The sequence below is a fragment of the Asterias amurensis genome, chromosome 7, assembly GCF_032118995.1.
Source record: "Asterias amurensis chromosome 7, ASM3211899v1".
NCBI classification, from domain to species: domain Eukaryota; kingdom Metazoa; phylum Echinodermata; class Asteroidea; order Forcipulatida; family Asteriidae; genus Asterias; species Asterias amurensis.
The window spans coordinates 12,841,558-12,862,052 of record NC_092654.1 but is presented as its reverse complement, the minus strand read 5'-3'; the positions used below and the strand labels follow the sequence as shown (position 1 = coordinate 12,862,052).

The following is a 20,495-nucleotide window of genomic DNA, read 5'->3' as shown; positions in this document are numbered from 1 at the left end:
TTGAATCTGTTACTTTTAGTACCTCTGGGAAGGAGGATCCTTAAACGGCCTCTGATTGGTCAAATTCGATTGTAACGCGTAACCGCTACAGAGGCGCGCCATTTTTTGTAAAGGGTAATTTCTACGTAAACGTTGAGTCATGCCTGCTGTTTTTCATCTGTGTACAAGATTTAATTAGACTTATTCATTAATTGTGGATTATTGTTCGTGGATTTAAGTTCATCATGTCTGTGATAACTCCAGCGAAGACCCTTTTTGTAGGTAATTATGGTGGATCACCCGTTCAAAGGCTAGATTTTCGGGAATGTAATGGGGGCGAAAGTCCCGACGAGGAAGAATCCGACTCGCTGATCGACACTTCGGCCAGTACGGGCTCCGATTCAATAATGTCCCTCACAAACTCCGATGCCAAAGATGACTTTATGATGGACACTTCCATGGAAGCTTGGGATCCAAGCTTTGGTACACCACAACATAGCCCTTCTTCCAGAAAATCAAGAAGATCGGTGGACCAGTCTCCAGTCAGCCGTCTATCATCAAGTCCGGACTCCTCACCGATGTTGTTTAAAAACCAAGCGGGGCCACGCCTCACGCTACGCCGTCAAGACAGCAGCGACAGCCCGTCGTCCACACCGCCTCACAAGCGTCTTCGGAACCTGCGTCTCTTTGACACACCGCACACACCGAAATCCCTGATTGAACGTTCAAGACCAGTGATCACGACCACCACTGGATCATCACAACGAAGAGGGGGTCGCGGTTTGGGAAGCAGTCGTTTATTTGGGAGTAAACACAAGAATGAGCTGGATGTTAGACAAACGAAATCTGCCCCTCGATTGGGACCCACGAACAGTAGGAAGGATGCCAAGTTGGCAAATGTAAATCCCTTCACGCCATCGGGGTTGGTTCTGAGTGCCTCCAGGAAGAAACGACAGAGGAAAGAGTGAGTGAGAGTGATTGAAACTCGCATTCAAATTTCACTTTCTTCATCTTCTGTCATGTCTGTGTGTGATTCAATTTTAATTAGCGTGTTAATTTTTTTTTGTAGAGTAGATGTTTAATTTTATTATTAATGTGTGTGTAGGGTGTCGGTCGAACTCCAAGGGAATTCCTTTATTTTTTATAGGCCTACTCTAGTTTGAAGTATGTAAATGTAGTAGGGTAGGTTTTATTTGTGTCTTCAAAAGTATAGACAGTAATGCTTAATTTATTATTAAATTAATAATTGTAAACATCACACAGCCGCCTGATGTTCACAGTTCTGTTTTCTAAAGAAAGGGGGCACGAACAAAAACTCCTAGAATTTTGAGCTATGGTCAGGTTCCTTCCGCTATGTTCCGCTATCGTAGCGGAACGAACCGTATGAGTAACAGACGGGCACCAAGGTCACGGTGTTTCTTAGGTACTTAATAGTGAGGAAATTTTGAACAAAATGGAAATTTAAGAGGCACCATAGTTAGTTAGTTGAACTATACGGTATCACTCCATCCTCTGCGACTGTTGCCGTGTTGGGAGGATAGAGGGTTGTGGTCATCCCAACTACTTTGAAATTGAACTAGGGCCCCCAGGGCAATGACCAGTGACAACTGAGGCAACTGCCCTTGTGATTGTCAAGTATCACTCACTGCAGGACTGTGCAATATTGCTTTCAAAAGGTGTTGTGTGTCCAACGGTTTTAATACTTTGGTCTGGATCGCTCCCACACAGCACTATCTTCTCTGTGCAGGAATGACATTGATATGTAAATGACAATCTTTTGTTGACTGTCGAAATTGAACTTTGAACAGAAATCAAATCGCACTTAAATCAGTTATGAATGCAAATTTGAAATTCCATCTATGTTATGATAAAGATAAGATACCGGTTGAAAATGCGACATAACTCAGCAGGTAGCCTAAGCATAATGGTTCTTGTTAGTTGTTACTTTTTGAAAAAGTCAAACACTAAACAAAATAGATGATCACACTCATCACCAGCAATTTTTGGGTCAGCTATGACTCTCATCCTAAATCATTTTAAAATATACAGTTGCTGACTTTATCTTTGCTTTTGTTGTCTACTTTGTGTTCAGAGGAGTGGGTGCTTTGTGGAACATGGACATGGATTATAACAACATAGACGATGATGATGAGGACGTGTGTGTATTAACCAATCCTTGCAAGGTAAGTTTGGCCTTGAACAATACAGAGAGAATTCTTGCTGTTGAAGATGTCTGCAGGGATTAGAAGCATATATACAATGATTGTATTGTAATTTGATTTGCAATTATAATTAAGTTTGCCTAAGAAAGACCCAATTGGCTTAAAAAATACAAAGAACTTAGTAAGACCCAGTCAGCTCAGAGCAGAAAGGAATTTAAAAGCCTGATGTATTTTAAGTCCTTTCTGCTCTGAGCTGACTGGGTCTGTTCAGGTTTCCTGCTGTAAATGCTCTTTAAGCTGACTGGGTCTTTCTAGGTCTAATGAGTTCTTTGTGCTCTGAGCTGACTTTGAAGTCCTATCTGCTCTGAGCTGACTGCCAGTGACTGGTCTCAATTTAGTTCTTTTATTTGTGCTCTGTATTTGTTCCGCCCCATCTTGATAATCGTTCCAACTATTGTCCTTTCTACTCTGAGCCGATGAAATATCTATTGATGCTCAGACTGAAAATTTAAATTAATTTTAAGTAAGTAAACTATCTCTGAACTTAATATTAAGTTGAACTTCAAGGCTGGTTTCTAGTCGTTCTCCTGATGATAATCATCGAAAGTTGATGATTGCCAGCGTCTTCAGGGACTAGTCGCATGGTTCAGTGATCTAGTATAAACTGTTTTGACTAAAAGATCGCGCAACAAGTTTTCAGTCGCTTGACTGACTGACTGACTCTAAACTGGCCTTTGCACCACAGTGTATCATTTAAAAAGAAAGTCAATTAAACTTAATGAAACATTTATTTCCATACTCAAACCAATAATAGACAGAATCATTGGGACATTAAGTGTACATGTACAATGCCAGCAAAGAGGAAACATAACCAATCATAATGTTAATGGAAAAATATAACAAAATAAGAAGTGAGTAAGGAGGCTGTTCAACCAGCCAAGGATTGTATATATATAGCTCTATGGGAACAACCCTTTTTATAGACATAAACACTATCTAAGCAAAGACAACACAACAAAAACATGGATAGGAGAGAATGTAAAATGTACAGATAGAAGTAACTATAAATTATCAACTGGCAGTGTAGTTTAGATACCATGCAATAATAATGAATCTCACGCTTTGTCCTTCCTCAAATAGCGTATCGCTCTGAGAGAGACAAATATCTCCCGCTACAACGAGGAATTTGTGGAGGTCTGCAAGATAGGATCGGGTGAATTCGGAGCCGTCTTCAAATGCATCAACAGGTTGGATGGCTGCTTCTACGCAATCAAGAAATCAAAGAACCCCATCGCAGGATCAGCGTTTGAGTAAGTACAAACGGGGCTCAAGTTTTGAGGGAAAATCCTCAAGACTGCAGGACTTTTAGGTAAAAAATGTTGCTGGAACAAAAATTAAGAGACTGTTCTGATTTTTTTTCTTTTTCTAAAGAAGCAACCGTAATATCACACCTTTGATGTGATACAATGGGAGGTGCCTCATTTTAGGGGTTAAAGGCCAAGTCACACAGGCCCTGATAACCAGAACGAAAACGATAACGATAAAAATGCACGCCCTCTAATGGTTGAATGAGCTTGGGCGTATTCTACGTGGAGCATTTCAACCAATCGAGGGCATGCATTTTTATTGTTACCTATTTCATTATCGTAATCAAGGGCCGGCCTGTGTAACTGGGCCTTAACACTTACTGTAACTTTTCCAGTGACCAGCCAGCCTGACCAGTTAGCACATTATTTCACTAGTTCGTCAGCCTTTTCACTTGTCCAGATTTCAAGTGAAACAAGACTGCTTTTTTTGTTTTATGTAAATCTGTGATCTTCACGATTTTTGTTTCTTACCAATTCTGTAACGTTCCTTTAAACAAAAATTAAGAATGATGTGTGAAACTTGTGCATGGTATTTCACTATTTTCTCCTGACTTACATAACAGATTAAGCCCCAAATATTTCACTGGTTTGTTTTTTTCATGTACAAATATACACATGTGCATGGTTAATTAATCATACAAAACATAAACACTATCTGAAACTATTTTGTAAGCTCTACCATCCTGTATTTAAAACCATTAAATATTATTAAATTATCACTTCACATTTAATATAATTTAGTGAGGCCTAATTTGTAACTTTATAGTATTATTGTTCCTCCACAAGTATTCTGAATGTTACATAATATCTCTTCACATTTAATATTAATTTACAAAGGCCTAATTAAGAACTTTACATAATGAATATTGCATATTTCAGGCCTAGAGTAACTTTGAAGCCATAGCCTCTTGCCCATTATCGTAATCAAGGGCCGGCCTATGTAACTGGGCCTTAACACTTACTGTAACTTTTCCAGTGACCAGCCAGCCTGACCAGTTAGCACATTATTTCACTAGTCCGTCAGCCTTTTCACTTGTCCAGATTTCAAGTGAAACAAGACTGCTTTCCAACACTATACATGTACTAGCCGGCTGGACTGCTTGGAGTGTATTTTGACTGGCCCTCAAGTGTTCTAACTGTCATTTGGCCAGCGAAGCACTGTAAAGGAAGAACACTGATACTGCTGCTAGACCAGGCAAGAAACACTCAAAACAAGCTGTGCTTTTTATACAATAAGCGCTCCTGAGACTTGGCCCTGACACACACAAAAATAAGCGAGGATGTGAATATTGTGCATCTTGGGCCAGCATTCCAATAGTAGTAATGTTTACTAAATACATTTGTGTATCATCTTCTCTTTTTACCTTCAGGCAGATAGCGTTGAATGAGGTGTACGCTCACGCAGTTCTCGGCACCCATGTTCACGTCGTGCGGTACTACTCTGCTTGGGCTGAGAATAATCACATGATCATACAGAATGAATACTGCAATGGTAAGGAGCTCCATCACTCAATTTTCACTTGAAATTGAAATATTTATGACATTACTTTAGACCCATGTCCTCTTGAGTCTTCCTTTATAATATTCTTCAGGAAGTAGGATTTGAATTTCTTACGTTGTCGTCTTCTCCATTTTACAGGAGGCAGTTTAGCAGATGTTCTCTTCCAGAACCAACAGAGGGGCCAGTATTTCTCTGAGCCGCAATTGAAGCATTTATTGTACCAGTTAGTGCAAGGGCTACACTACATTCACTCACAAGGACTAGTTCATCTGGACATTAAACCAGGTCAGTTTCTTTTCACTATAATGATTCAAAATTTCCAGGGGTTTGCAGTCCTTGAACTTTGCTCTTGAAGAGGCACAGCAGGTTTCCTCTTGCCAGGTTCCCTCTCTGAAAATGCAATTTTGCATTGGAACTTTGCAAAGGCACCACAGCGAACGCAAATGTTGTGGAGATCTGGGTTTACCCTTTTCTTTTACAGAGACTATGCTGCCGGCACGGTTAGCTTGTCATTTTAAAGCCATTGGACCCTTTCGGTACAGAAAAAAAAAAAAAAGTTCACAGATTTACAAATAATTTACAGGGTTTACAGAAGGTAATGGTGAAAGACTTCTCTTGAAATATTAGTCCATGAAATGCTTTACTTTTTGAGAAAACGGTAAAACAATATAAATTCTCGTTAACGAGAATTACGGATTTGTTATAAACACATGTCATGACACGACGAAACGCGCGAAAACAGGAGTGGGTTTTCCCGTTATTTTCTCCTGACTCCGATGTCCGATTGAGCCTAAATTTCCACAAGATTGTTATTTTGTATATAAGTTGTGATACACGAAGTGTGGGACTTGGACAATACTGTTTACCGAAAGTGTATAATGGCTTTAACTAGTTCACAAGTTGTTTCTCTCATGCATAATTCATATGAAAAAGCAGCTGTTAAATAGGAATATTTGTCAACAGTGAATGTGCCAGCTGTCCACTTGGAGAGTATTTTGACTTGTCCTCTTGTGTTTTAATTGCCATTTGGCCAGCCGACCACTTTTAAGGGAAAATGCTGGTTGCAGAGGCTCTTCAAAAACAAAAGGTTGTTTACTTTCTTCAATGGCGAACCTCCGTGCACCACTGTTTTGTTTTATTTTTGTGTATGTTATTTCCTTTTATCAAGTACATAATCTGAATACTAACAGTGCAAATGAAAAATGTATTTGTTGTTGCTTGTTTTGCATCACAGTTATGTGGTTCTCCCACCCTCATGCGGATAAAAATACTGTGAATGTTGCAAAAGTGATTGATTCTACTCCATAATCTATTAAGTGAAAGTGAGTTGTAATTTTTTTATGTCTAAAACATTTTCCCCTGGGTTTCTCAACAGGCAATATCTTTATCTCAAAGAAGGAAAGTGTAACAGGGGAGCCTTCACTCAGCGATAGTTACAAAGAGAACAATCCAGACAATGATGTGGAAAATCAGCTTCTTGCAGAGCACAAAGCAACCGTCTATAAAATTGGTAAGAAGCATATTATTTTTATGAACGAGTGAAGCCCGTTTTAAACCTCCTGCGAACCCAAAGCGAATTTTGAAGTCACATGGCTGTTTTCGCAGCAAATGTTTCGCAGGAGCCGAGTTGAGCACTGCTCAACTGTTGCAAATTATTAATTACAGATTTGTGGCGTAAAGATTTGTATCACATTTGCATTTGCAGAGAGTATGAACCGTGCTTGATCTTTGTTCTACCACATAAACATGGCCCTTATGTCGCATATTTTACTTTGGGATTTATACATGGATGGAAAGGCTGTAATTTGGTGTATGTTGGAGACATGTAGCAGATTGCAATCTGTAGATAAACCTATAAGGGCTCTTTTTTGCAAAGCGGGTCAAATGTGAGTTACAGATACTTGGTGCAACCTTCTTGGAAATTTTAATTCAATCAATTCAATTCAATTCAATTGTTTATTGTCACACATATAAATACATATAAAATACAGTGAAATTCACTTCGGCTTGCGAGTCTAAAAATTACGAAAATTACAAAAAATACAGAAAACCCTTAAACCACATAGGCATACAATAACGAACAAATAAACAGTATGCGCACATTATGCAGAGAGACAATAACAGTTACAAAATTAAGTAACCTTATTGCACCTTATTGCGAGTACGGTTGGAGTAGGCTCTGATCGCTCTATATCGCTTACCTGATCTCATTAATTCAAACAAACTATTCGCAGGGTGAAATTCATCCGAAGTAATAGATCTAGATTTCTTCAGAACCCGAGCAGTATAAAGTTTATCCAAAGCAGGAAGCTCACGACCAATAATAAAGCTAGCAGTGCCGACTACACGATTGAGGCGTTTTCGGTCATCTGCCAATGTGTTGCCATACCAGACAGTGATCGAGAGTGTCAAAATACTCTCAACAACTGCCCGATAAAACTTTTACAAATACTATTTGAACATTTTTTATTCAGACATAGACTGATAACTTCCATTTATCAATCTTTTAGGTGATCTTGGTCATGTGACTTCATTGGCCAATCCCAAGGTAGAAGAGGGTGATGTCAGATACTTGCCCAATGAAATTCTACAGGAGGTAAGAAACATTATTCATACATCCAAATTAAAACCAAAATAAAACTTTGCTTGTTAGCTTGCAAAAGGTCTATAATTTTAATAGTAAATGTACGTGTGTCAGTGAATTTAAATGAATCAATGAATTTAAATGTGAATGTATCAGTGAATTTTGTGTTGACTTTCTTTTACAAATATGTAAGTTTGAATTGGTTGAAAGAGATTAACAAATAGTTTACTTGAACTTGTTCATTCCGTGTCTAACTTTAATGTGACGTAAGCCACATAATATTGGACTCAATTCTTGATGCTCTTTTGCATGGTTTTGAAATTGAAGAGCAATGCCGTTGATTCTTGAATTTTTAATTTTGTGTACTTGTTTTCCTTGTTGCTTAAAGGTATTATAAATAAGCGATATGGATAAAAATCAGTCACCATTGTTTATTTCTGTTGTTTAAAGGAACATTACAGAACTGTTTTTGCTAGCAAAAGAGTTGTTGGCAGTGTAAACACTTTATGTAAACGGCCATATAGTAACATAAACTGACAAACCTGTAGAAGTTCAAGATCGAAAAGAGTTGTTGGCAGTGTAAACACTTTATGTAAACTACCATATAGTAACATAAACTGACAAACCTGTAGAAGTTCAAGATCGATCAGCCATCTGGGTCACGAGTGAATAGTGAAAAACCGTAACCAAATTTTGCACTGCAGTGTTGCCAAAGTAAAAATGAATAAAACACTCACTGTGCGATAAACTCCAAACGCGAAATTAGATTATTGCTTTGTCATTAAATATGACATTTCAGACAGAAATATTTCAAGGGATGTTTTCTACTATCATCATCATTAAACAGTGTAAGTTTTATGTAAATCTGTGATCTTCACGATTTTTGTTTCTTACCAATTGTGTAACGTTCCTTTAAACAAAAATTAAGAATGATGTGTGAAACTTGTGCATGGTATTTCACTATTTTCTCCTGACTTACATAACAGATTAAGCCCCAAATATTTCACTGGTTTGTTTTTTTCATGTACAAATATACACATGTGCATGGTTAATTAATCATACAAAACATAAACACTATCTGAAACTATTTTGTAAGCTCTACCATCCTGTATTTAAAACCATTAAATATTATTAAATTATCACTTCACATTTAATATAATTTAGTGAGGCCTAATTTGTATCTTTATAGTATTATTGTTCCTCCACAAGTATTCTGAATGTTACATAATATCTCTTCACATTTAATATTAATTTACAAAGGCCTAATTAAGAACTTTACATAATGAATATTGCATATTTCAGGCCTAGAGTAACTTGGAAGCCATAGCCTATTGCCCCTGGTCTTGGCCCTGGTGCCCCTTTCAAAATTTTCCCATAGACTTTAAGACTTTGCCCTTTTGAAGTGCCCTTTACAAGTAAAAGAAAATCGCCTTACCCTTTTAAGTATGAAATTTCAGTCATGATGTTTTTATGTTTTGAAAATTTGAATTTCAAAATTTCGGCTCCATATAAACCCAGGGCTAACTCTAACACTAACCTTCATAGCTCCTGGCAAAAAATTTACAAGCAACGGGAAACCGTCTTGATACATTTTTCACTTGTAAATTTGTCTTTCTTCAACTTTGAATTAATTAAGTTACTTATACTTTGGTGTCATAACAGGATTACTCCAACCTGACCAAGGCAGACATATTTGCCCTTGCCTTGACGATATACGCTGTTGCTGGTGGAGAACCCTTACCCAAGAACGGTGAACTGTGGCATAAGATACGCACAGGATGGTTACCTCATCTTACACAATGCTCCGAAGATCTGAACCAACTAATCATGGTAGGCTTATAGTTTATCACTTCAGAAATAGGTATGTAAGTTCGCCCCCAAACCAAACGAGGCTAAAAGCCACGCTTGGTAAGTGGCTACAAGAAGAACATATCTAAGGTGAAAGTAACTCGGGAGCTCAATGTAGATAGATTGTATGATGGAAGGAAACAGGCACTAGGCAAGGAGTTCCAACGAGATGCAATAAAGCTATTGGAATGGCAGGCCTGGAGGTACACGGAGGCCAGGGCCCAATTTCATAGCGCTGCTTAGCGGCTGATTTTGTGCTTACTTTGCAATTTTTATTTCATAGCGCTGCTAACCGTAAGCACATGAAAAGGCATGCTAACCTTCCGGTGCTTACCGCACGAAAATAAATGACGTCACAATGCAAATCTGCGGTAAACACGCAATATGGCCACCCAATTTTTCTGCTAACCTGTGAAATATGCTAAGGCTTAAGCAAATTTTTCTGCTACAGTAAGCACGCAAATTTGCTTACCGTTAAGCAGCGCTATGAAATTGGGCCCATGAGGGTAATAACCTATGTTGCCTCTGGTCTTGGCCTTGGTGCCCCTTCAAAAGTTTCCCATAGACTTTCAGATTTCCTAATGGAAGTGCCCTTTGCAAAATGGAAATGGCCTTGCCCTCTCAAAGATAATATTCCAGGCCTGCACCGGCTCTTTTTCTACATCTCAACTGACTAAATAAAATTATTCAGCAGCTAGTGTGTTTGAGTTTGACGACTTCAGAAATGTTTAACAATAATTTTGTTTAATTGTTTTTGTTTGCAGTCAATGATAAACCCAAACCCCAGTTTGAGGCCGTCTGCATCTGCACTCGTCGAACATCCACTTCTTTGCCCCAATAAGTCCTACACACAGCTCAAGAAAGAACTAAACGTTGCCAAGTTCCAGAATGCTGTATTGTCCAGGTAAATATCAACAACAAAATGCCACTTGTTCCTCAAAGTAATTCTCTCTGATTTTACTATTGTTATTGCTCAAGTGAGGTTTACCACTGGTAAAATCTCTGATTCCTTATTTAGCACAATAAAAAAACACCTTACGACTCATCTTTTTAACAAAGTATTTGAGTACCCATAAATTTTTTGTTTTCACCATCACTTTATCTTTTCTTATAGATATTGTATCTTGTATTTCTCTACCATATGTATATACTGTATTTTGGATTTTGTCTTAGCTTAGGCTTATGTTTCCTGTGTATGTTATTTATGTATTTGGCGCCATAAAAACTTGTTTTGGTTTGTGGGCTTTATAAGTTTTCATTATAATTATAATTAGTATTAATATTATTATGTTTACATTTCTTTGGAGTAATGTTGGTTCTTTTGAACTGTTGGTTGACAAACCGAGGATTGTGTTACTGCATACCTCACCTGAATATTATACCATGCAAAGTTTCAAATCCTACTTATTTCGTTGCTGTTTGGTGGAATCCTATGTTTCGTGTCAAGTTTTAAAATCACTTTTGAATTGATTTAATAAAACTCATAATACTCTGCTCTATAGCAAAATGTATGTATTTCATTTTATTTGAAAATATATATTTTTGTTTTCCTTTAGGGAGCTGCAGCAGGCGAGAGACGCCACCGAACAAGACACCCTGAAACCAATGTCAAAGGTCAACTCAAGACTCATAGGCAAGAAGATCAACAGAAGTATGAGTCTAACGATATACTGATCGAATCTCTCACTCTGCAAACACTTTATGTAAATATTAAATGTATATGGCCAGTTAGAGTTTCAATGCTCAAGCAGATTAGTTGAAGGTATTTTAAAGGATCGTACGGAAGTGTTTATAGGACATACCGAAAAAATAGAATCGGGCCCCACTAATTTTCGCTTAGGTAATCCTTGGTGGAATGGTCATCTGCCCATGCAGAATAGTAATCCGCCAGGTCGGAATAGTGGAGCCCGATTTTTTTTCCCGGTATGTCCTAAATACACTTCCATAGGATCGGTAAGGTTAAAAAACATAGTTTAATCTTACTCTGGAAGCTTACTGATTATGAAGTTCATAATAGAACCATTTTTTTTCTCTAAAATATGTGATGGGCTCTGTGAAAATGAGTCAATAGAGAGACAATTGACTTGGCTGAAAAGAGCATAAAACAAGCTTCATTTTGTTTTATCTCACACACTAGTGTGATTATGGGTTCAAAAGTTATAGACCTTTTGAATACTGGGGAAACAGCCCATTTAATAAAAACATCAACTGATGATGTCTTAAACCATCATCTGATGATGTCTTAAACCATCAACTGATGATGTCTTAAAACATCAACTGATGATGTCTGAGGGATGAACAAAAACAACATGTTTTAAGCACCTTTATCAATCAAAAACGAAGTTTTTATAACTAAAGATCAAGAAGCATAAACCCCCCCCCCAAAAAAAAAAAAAAAATTATACAAATCATTGTTGATTCACTCTCCCATCACTCAACAGCCCTGTACTGGACAGTGGGTTGTGGGACAAGCGACTCATTTTTGTAGAGTCTGTCACATATTTCTCTCTGAAATGAAGTAGTGTTCAACAAAAACTGTATCTGAAGACCTTATGATCAAATTAGAGAAGTTGTCAATATTGCATCTTTACATCACACTTTGCTTAGCAGTTAAGATTTGTTCACTTGTAAAAAACAATCTTAGTATAGCTCTTTGAGAAGTCGGCAATGGATAGGTTGATTAATAGTGTATCGCTTCTTTTCAGAACAAAAAAAACATCTTCAAGAGATCACTGCAACAACAAACATATTTCTTATTGTCCAAACATTATGCAAACCCTCAAGTTGAGTAAATATACTCACTGTTTATTTCAACAGATTGTACATTTTTATGGAACTCCTTTATACCACCTCTAAATTCGTATATTTATTTTTTATCTTCAAAATAAGCTACAATTTTTTTATACGAAACAACTTCTCTTTGGAAACTGTATGTTTTAGTCCAATCATAGTTAGAATTTTTAGAGGTACATTTAGGTTGTCAAAACGCACTGCAAATTTTTGTTTAACGCTTAGATTTTAGTTTAGCTTTTACGGTATATTTGGTTGTGGGATGTTGTATTCTTTGCAGACTGTAGAGACACTGGTTACTATGCAGTCAAAGAAAATAAACATGCGGTGGGTTATTTTGTGTGTTTTTTTGCTAAAGTTCATCTGCCGATGCATTTAATTGTGGTATCATTAGAGCATTTTTAATTCCTAACAAGTTATGAATTAAGGTAAGATAAAACAATATGCATGCCGGTAGATATGTTCGCAACATTTTGAAATATGAAATTAAGTTTGAAAATTGGAATTCATCAATATCTTGAATGTACGATTTTGTCCAATGTTGAAATTATTGTTGAAAAAGTAACACCCCTCGAAGTGAATAATCTTTAGGAGCAGTAAGTTTGCTAAAGTGAAGAATGACTTTTAACCACTTTTAATCCAAATCAAATGTAAATAAGTTCTTAATTTTTTCCCACTTGTAACAGTTCTTTTTTACATACATGTTGTAGTTTTATTATATAGTATCATAAATCATAGAAATTTTAATAAAGATGTATATATATAAATTACATCAAGCAGAGAAGTTGTTTTATTTGTTTGCCGATACTTAAACTGCAAGGTGCCCTACTGTTAGAATTTTATTTTGTTAATTAACAAATTATGGTAACAAAATGAAGGGTTGTTATACAGGGGGATGTGGTCTTATTTGATAAAGCATAGTAAGCACAAAACACGTCAGAACAGTAGGCTAGTATCTAGCAGAAACAGGTTACCAGCCAAAACTACATCAAGTTTGCATTGCTGTGTGGCCGCTGTGGTGCCCCCACTATAAGTGTTTGCTTAACAAATTATTTTGTCTGACAGTATTTTAAATTTGTCATGGTGGGCTGGTGAAGAACATTTCTGGAGATTTTAATTTCATTCTTGACCAACACTATTGAATCATGGAGGTAGAAATGATTGAATGGAGCTCACAAGTACGTAACTACCTTGGAGCTAAAAACCACCATGAAGCAAGTGTGATTTGCCAAGTGATATTGGATCAACCCCACAGGGCTGCACTCAATCACGGGTATTTGGTTGCAGATGGTTGTTGCAAGCGACCTTCATCATGTTTACAAAAAGTGATGAACTGATCCACCCTCGACCTCAAAAACGCGGTTCTTGCTTATTATTTAACCACCACTCTTCTAAATATCCCATGCCCTAGAAGCTTCGTGTTGGTCCTGCCGCTCTGCCGATCGTTTGCGTTTGGTGATTGTGTGTGCTAATAGCCTAGCCGGCCTTTGTGACCCCCTGACGACCATTCTTCTCTTTTATTTTTGCCAAAACATTTGCCAGCGGAATCTAGGTGCTCATCCATATTCAAGAGGTAGTATATTTTCCTCCAATCGCAAGCCTGGATACTCTGTATGCAAATTAGTAGTCTGTGTTTGGTTGCTAGGTGACCGTGGTTGCTACCGTTTGCTAAACTACTGCACGGTGTTTTGTGTACTGCCTGCCCGTCGGTGTGGTTTTGTGCGGTGATCACTGAAAGTTTCGCGCATTCACATTATTGGATTACTTCAGCGCAACCTGGAAGCACACACCTAATTTTATTCCGTCCAAAAGGTAAGTAATATCGGGTAAATTTGATGACAAACTTCAGTATTATCAAGTTGAAATCAGTTGATACAATGATGGTTCATAACGTATACTTGATTGTGCAGTTATAACAGGTTTTTTTAGCCTAGTTTTTGTCGATCTATGTAGACTATTTATTTTGCTGGGGTGGGACAAATTCGGGACACGTCTCCATTTTGTTAGAAACGCCGGTTGGTAGTCAGGGACTCGGGAGTAAGCATGTTGAACAAACAATCTATTTTACCACGAAAAACAATAATCACATAAATGTTTAGTTGTTATTAAATTAACAAAATTTTACTATTCACTTGTCCACCCTTCAGAAAAAAATCAGTGACAAATTCACAATGATTGCGATCTCGTCTACTAAACACTTACCTTCGCCTTCAACAAACGAATTTCGCTACAAACAACCAACCAACCAACCATTCAACCAACCATGGCATTAATACAAAGCAAGGAAGAAGCTGTATAATCTTTTAAAAACAAATAAGACAACAAGTTTATTAGGCCCCTGTCCGAACCTAGTGTGTCTTGTCAGTAGATCATAGGTCTTTGAAGGACAGGAAATTTCAGAAAACTTGTTAGATTATGATAATTATTTTTATATTTTACAAAAAGGGATATCTCATTGAGGTAAATTATATATAATATACTATATTATTTAATATCGAATGAAAAAGTGGTGGCGCCATACAGAAACTTTTCCAAATTAATTTACTTTAGTGAATGGACCTTGACTACTCCTAGAACTATTTCGGTTTCGTCCGGCTATCGTCTCCCGTAACGGGAGACGATAGCCGGACGAAACCGAAATAGTTCTAGGAGTAGACCTTGACATGCTTGAGCTGACATTTGTTACAAGCAAGACTTCCTATTTTTTAGTGTTGGCTTATAAGTTATAATTACAAACTGTATATTACCCATATTGAAAGTGTATGATTATGAAGTGTAGTGTTTGTTACAAACTATAATTTGGGATGTTCAGTCAATGAACCGATCTTTTTGTAGCCCAGTGAATTCAGTTTGTTTAGGCGGTTTGATAAGAGTTTAGATACTTGGTTGGTACACACAACTTTAGATGCGATAGAGTAACCCTCCTTCGCCGTTCATTATCGCAACTAACACACCTTAAATTATTTAACCCATTTCGTGTGTGATCGTGAGGAAATGACACAAAAGATTGCTGTAGTGCTGGTATCTTTTTGAGTCAATATGAACCTTGGTCACTGGCAAATCAGGATTGAAACAGAGATGTTGAGTCTGAGATGGTCTGAGTGATGGCCCTAATTTATACAGTTACATGTAAACAAAATCATTGAAACAGTGTTCCTCTGTGCAATAAATAATATCCTTAGGACGTTTAACCAACATATTTGCAAACTAAACAAGTAGCAATAATTTGTATTTTTTTTCAACTTACTAAAATTACTACTTTTTTATTTATTTCAGCTCAGAACACAGACCAAAAAAATCAAAATGGCTTGGGAACCAACACTGCCGAGGCAGCCAATTGCTGCGATGTACAACGGCCCTGGACCAGGACAGTATCTCCTTCCAGGTGGCACAGGTACCATGAGGTCCGACCCTCGTAAGAAGCAGTTACCCGCATACAGCTTCGGTACCAGACACCGCGAATACACCGATGATTGCAGCCCTGGTCCACGTTACCTAATCGACTCACGCCTTACGAGGACAGGAAAGAGCGGAGACCCACACTATTCTGTGTACAGCAGACCCAGAGATGTGCGCGTGTTCAGCACCCCAGGACCCGGGCGCTATTCACCTGAGAAGGCTGGCCAGAATGCCTACCGGAAGGCGGCTTCCTACTCATTTGGTGCACGAACAAAAGGAAGCAAACACGATAAATCTCCAGGTAATTTACATCTTTGTGTCTTTAACTTTTTATAATTCCCCCCCATGCTAGATAGAATAATTTTTCTCCTTTTTGTTAAAATTTTGAACATTTTTTTGAGCAAAAAGCTTAGTTTAGAGATGCCTGTTGAGCATAAGTGATAAAATCAAAATGTTGTCAAATTATGTACAGTATACAATTATATCTGGATAGTTGTATTTAAAGGCAGTGGACACTATTGGTAATTACTCAAAATATTTATTAGCATAAAACCTTACTTGGTGACGAGTAATGGGGAGAGGTTGACAGTATGAAACATTGTGAGAAAAGGCTCCCTCTGAAGTGACATAGTTGTCGAGAAAGAAGTAATTTTCCACGAATTTGATTTTGAGACCTCAGATTTAGAATTTGAGGTCTCGAAATCAAGCATCAGAAAGCACACAACTTTGTGTGACAAGGTTGTTTTTTTCTTTCAAAGTGATCTCGCAACTCCAATGAACAATCGGGCCCAACTTTTCACAGGTTTGTTATTTTATGCATATGTTGAGATACACCAAGTGAGAAGACTGGTCTTTGACAATCACCAATAGTGTCCAGTGTCTTTAATTGTGAATATTTAGAAGATAAGAATTATGGGCAGTTGCTAGCCTTTGTGCTTGTTATTCATGTTAGTAATGTTTTATGTCTCGTTTCTATACACAGCTCCCAACAACTACTCTCTGCCAAGTATTCTGGGAGGTAAATCCAGCGCTGTAAACTCTGCACCCAACTACTCCATGACTGGTCGCAGTAAGATCGGCGCAGTCGACGAAGATCTGTCCAAGACCCCAGGCCCTGGAACATACCGAGTTGTAGAGCCTTCAATTTATAAGAAGAGAGATCCCCTGTATTCAATGACCGGAAGAAACACGATGCCAAGTGACTCAACGCAAAAGCCAGGACCGGGCGGACACTGCCCCGAAAAGGTAACTTAAAAATAAACATAAAATACATACCTATAAAAAAGAAGTAGCACGGCGAAGATTTAAAACACATTTTAGGATGTACATTGCAGGTATTTGTAAAAGAATCTCTCGAGTCGACTGAGTTTGGAATCATGTTCAGGCTTGCACATCCCTGTCTATCTCAAATTAGTTTGGAAAAATCAGCTGGAATCATAAAGATTCCCTTTACTCTCTATAAAGTAGTGACCATCAATGTGTTTCCTTGATGGATATACCTACTTCTTTTTAAAAGTAATTCTGAGAGGTTACAAGTCTAATCTTTCCACAACACATATTGAAAGGAATACATAACACACACACAAGGAAGACATGTTGGATTTGTTTATCCTCGTCAAAGGCAATTGCATGTGGTGTCCCATGTTTGTATACAAATTTGCATTTTTCCCTCAAGTGGGAAAATTACCAGCTCTTTTACTGTGTCTGAATTGTTTTTCACCACCACACTTAATACCTCCTGTAATTCTAATTATCTTTTATGTTATTTTTCCCAGGTTATTATCAACAAACCTCAAGCACCCAAGTTCTCTTTCGGTGTGAGACACTCAGAGTACACAACGCCAATGATCTCAGAGCCATCTGATTAAATTAGTCTTATCCATTACAAAAAGGTGAGTACATCAAATAAGAAGTAGCCAGAGAATGACAAATTGAGTTAGAAGTTAGTGAATGTTGTAGCCAAGGGTGAGCCCGGTTGCAATAGCTTAGAAAACAAAGTTGTGTTGCTGTTGCCTTGGTGTCCATTGTCCCTATCCTATATCGAACATTGCATGTACATGTATTTTAACAGTTTTAGTATGGAGTCATTGCTTCAGCAAATTATAGGTAAAAAAATCGTGCACTTTATAGACCCTATTCGCAATGCGCAGCACACATACACGCTCGTCTCCTGTCTGCCATTTTGTGTGTCCTTTGTGACTTCATGCATTGTTCCTTCATTTGAGAGGAGCTAGAAAATTGGAATCAATCAACATGACACTTTCTTCCGTTTGATGATTTTGAGTTTGCTGTATTTATATTTGTTACTAATTTTTGTTTTGTTTTCATGTTCTTTCAGGTAGCTTTGGGGAACATCACTACACTCTGCAACAAACTGTTTTTCACTGCCCTTTTGCTATGGCATAGCTCTCCAATGTGGACTTATGGAAAGGTTTGATCCTTTGGACTTCATAGCATTTAACAGTATATGGTTATTGCAACAGGCCTGAAGTTACATTGTCTCCAGTGCCATTGTCCTGGCCTTGGTGCCCTTTCACAAATTTTTCATAGACTTTCAGATCTTCCAATGAAAGTGCTTTTTGCAAAATGAAAATGGTCTCACTGCTCAAAGATAAAATTCATGGCCTGTTGCAATTGTTGTCACATAACTTGATCCTCAATACTGATTCTGAAAAATAATCACTAAGATGAAAATTTTCTTGATGTGCTGGAAATAATACGCTGGAGATCAGCTCGATTTTTTTTTTTTTATAAGTCCACATGGCATTATAAGTTGGCTACCGTAAAAAAAAAGATTTTTTTTAATCCAAACAATCATGATTTGGCAGAAATTATTTTGACGAGTAATCATGTTAAATGGATTGAATTCTACTCTTTTACAAACCAAATTAAACCAATCATGTTATGAAAGCCAAAAAACAGTAAATTTTGTTTAAAAAAAAGGATTCTCACCGAAAAAAATAAAAGACAAAATCTGTCAATAAGGTCAAGAAGGAAAGCACCTGGGTATGTACATTACTTATGTAAATAGAGTTTGTTTTGTTTTTTGTGTTTTTTGGTTAATGTAATGAGAAATTTATGTGCATGTACTTTGGTGATACAAGTTTACTTTCAACAGAGCAAACAAAGATAATTTTGAACAGTATTTAAAAAGATAACTTTTTAATACAAATTTGAATAAGTTTTTACTTTGTAAGATTTTTAAAATTATAATCTTGACGTGCTAAACGAATTCAAGTCAGGTGCTTTATCAAACGATGAACAATTTTTTAGGCATCATGTGTTCCTCCACCGAATTTTAGCTTAGTTGTAAAAAGTGAAAATGCAAAGTTAATATTGGAAAACATATTTATACTGCTGTACATAAAACTAATTTTAAGCACATTCCGTCCTTAAAATGGAAATCGCATCCATTGCAATTTCTTGTGAATATTTTTATCGTTTAATAATCATCACCAAATGTAATCAACTGGAGCATGCATAAAGTGAATTAATAAAACAATTTTATTGTACATAAAGAAAAGTTGAGTTGTGAAATGGAGTCCTCATTTTGTTCCAAATGATAAATTGTAACAAATCGTGACGATTGGGCCAAACATTGGCAGGTTCATAAACTTCATTGGCAATACATGTACGTAAAGGCAGTGGACACTATTGGTAATTACTCAAAATAGTTGTTAGCACAAAACCTTACTTGGTAACGAGTAATGGGGAGAGGTTAATAGTATAAATCATTGTGAGAAACAGCTCCCTCTGAAGTGGAGTAGTTTTTTGAGAAAGAAGTATTTTTCCATGAATTTGATTTTGAGACCTCGGGTTCAGAATTTGAGGTCTCAAAATCATGCATCTGAACTTCGTGTGACAAGCGTGTTTTTTCTTTCATTATTATCTCTCAACTTTGAGGATTGAGTTCAAATTTTCACAGGTTTGTTATTTTATGCATGTTGAGGTACACCAAGTGAGAAGACTGACCGATCCTTTAAGCTCCGCCCCTTTGTGTATTGACCAATCACAACGCAACAAAGTCTGAACAATAAAGTCCGACGTGTGCGTATCTTGGCGCGTGCGTCTGAGTTGTGCAGAAAGGTACTGGAGAGCCCCACGTGTTCTTGCTCGCACGTGCATCGTGGGCGGAGCCTACTATATCGGTCTATTACCAATAGTGTCCACTGCCTTTTAATGACTTTGTGAGAAGCACTGCAGCTGTTACAGGGTTTTGAGGCAATGCATGGTGAGGTATCAAGGTATATTTGGTTTGCGGTAACGCCATGTCTCAAACAAAATATTCACTCAACTGTAGATGAAAGTAGAGACTCATTTCAGAAAGGATTCTCTTTGAAGTACATGTATTATGGTTTGGATAATATTTCACCAAAAATAACTTGAGTCTGACAAACGTGAGATGGATTACATGTATACATGTATATAATTTCTAAGAGCCTGAAGGTTTGTGTTGTCGGTTCATGATGAATTTTGTGGCCAGAGATGCAGTTGATACTGCTGTCACCATCCTAACCGTGGATGGATACAGAAAACAGCAAAGTGTCACAGCATCAGTGGCAATACAATGACACCTTTTTGCTGTTTTCTCAGCAAGTAGACATTGTATTCAGCTGAATCTTTAACATGTAACTTTTATTGTATCCTTTATAAATTTGTTGGCATATAAATCAGTGTTTTGTTGACAGGACCCTATACCTTAGGGAAATATATTGCATGAATTCTCACAATGGGAGTCTGGTGCAATGGGGGAAGGTTGATTCGCTAGATGGCAGCAGACTTACCAGCTAAATCCATTATTTCTCAGTAATGTGCGCATGCTCAGAACTTTGAAACAATGGATGCGTTCGTTTAGCTTCCCTGGG

At 37.4% G+C, this 20,495-nt stretch overlaps 2 protein-coding genes across 2 annotated transcripts; both read left to right on the top strand.

Annotated features, from left to right (window-relative positions):
* Positions 1-53: 53 nt before the first annotated feature.
* Positions 54-12,519, top strand: LOC139939453 (wee1-like protein kinase 1-A). The gene is made up of 10 exons (XM_071935382.1): positions 54-943; positions 2,072-2,162; positions 3,282-3,451; positions 4,879-5,000; positions 5,148-5,294; positions 6,385-6,519; positions 7,520-7,605; positions 9,256-9,423; positions 10,206-10,345; positions 10,998-12,519. Exons 1-10 carry the CDS (start codon positions 225-227, stop codon positions 11,113-11,115), a joined length of 1,896 nt encoding a protein of 631 aa, XP_071791483.1. The 5' UTR covers positions 54-224; the 3' UTR covers positions 11,116-12,519.
* Positions 12,520-13,886: 1,367 nt separating this feature from the next.
* Positions 13,887-19,153, top strand: LOC139939862 (ciliary microtubule associated protein 1A-like). The gene is made up of 5 exons (XM_071936015.1): positions 13,887-14,043; positions 15,508-15,931; positions 16,613-16,875; positions 17,406-17,522; positions 17,969-19,153. The coding sequence occupies exons 2-4, from the start codon at positions 15,535-15,537 to the stop codon at positions 17,496-17,498; spliced, it is 753 nt and encodes a 250-aa protein (XP_071792116.1). The 5' UTR covers positions 13,887-14,043; positions 15,508-15,534; the 3' UTR covers positions 17,499-17,522; positions 17,969-19,153.
* The last annotated feature ends 1,342 nt before the right edge of the window (positions 19,154-20,495 follow it).

Coding starts and splice junctions, on each gene's coding strand:
- LOC139939453 (XM_071935382.1), top strand. CDS start 225: ATGTCTGTGATAACTCCAGCGAAGACCCTTTTTGTAGGTAATTATGGT. Junction 2,163..3,281: donor TATTAACCAATCCTTGCAAG/GTAAGTTTGGCC, acceptor TTCCTCAAATAG/CGTATCGCTCTGAGAGAGAC. Junction 10,346..10,997: donor CAGAATGCTGTATTGTCCAG/GTAAATATCAAC, acceptor GTTTTCCTTTAG/GGAGCTGCAGCAGGCGAGAG.
- LOC139939862 (XM_071936015.1), top strand. CDS start 15,535: ATGGCTTGGGAACCAACACTGCCGAGGCAGCCAATTGCTGCGATGTAC. Junction 15,932..16,612: donor CAAACACGATAAATCTCCAG/GTAATTTACATC, acceptor TTCTATACACAG/CTCCCAACAACTACTCTCTG. Junction 16,876..17,405: donor GCGGACACTGCCCCGAAAAG/GTAACTTAAAAA, acceptor TATTTTTCCCAG/GTTATTATCAACAAACCTCA.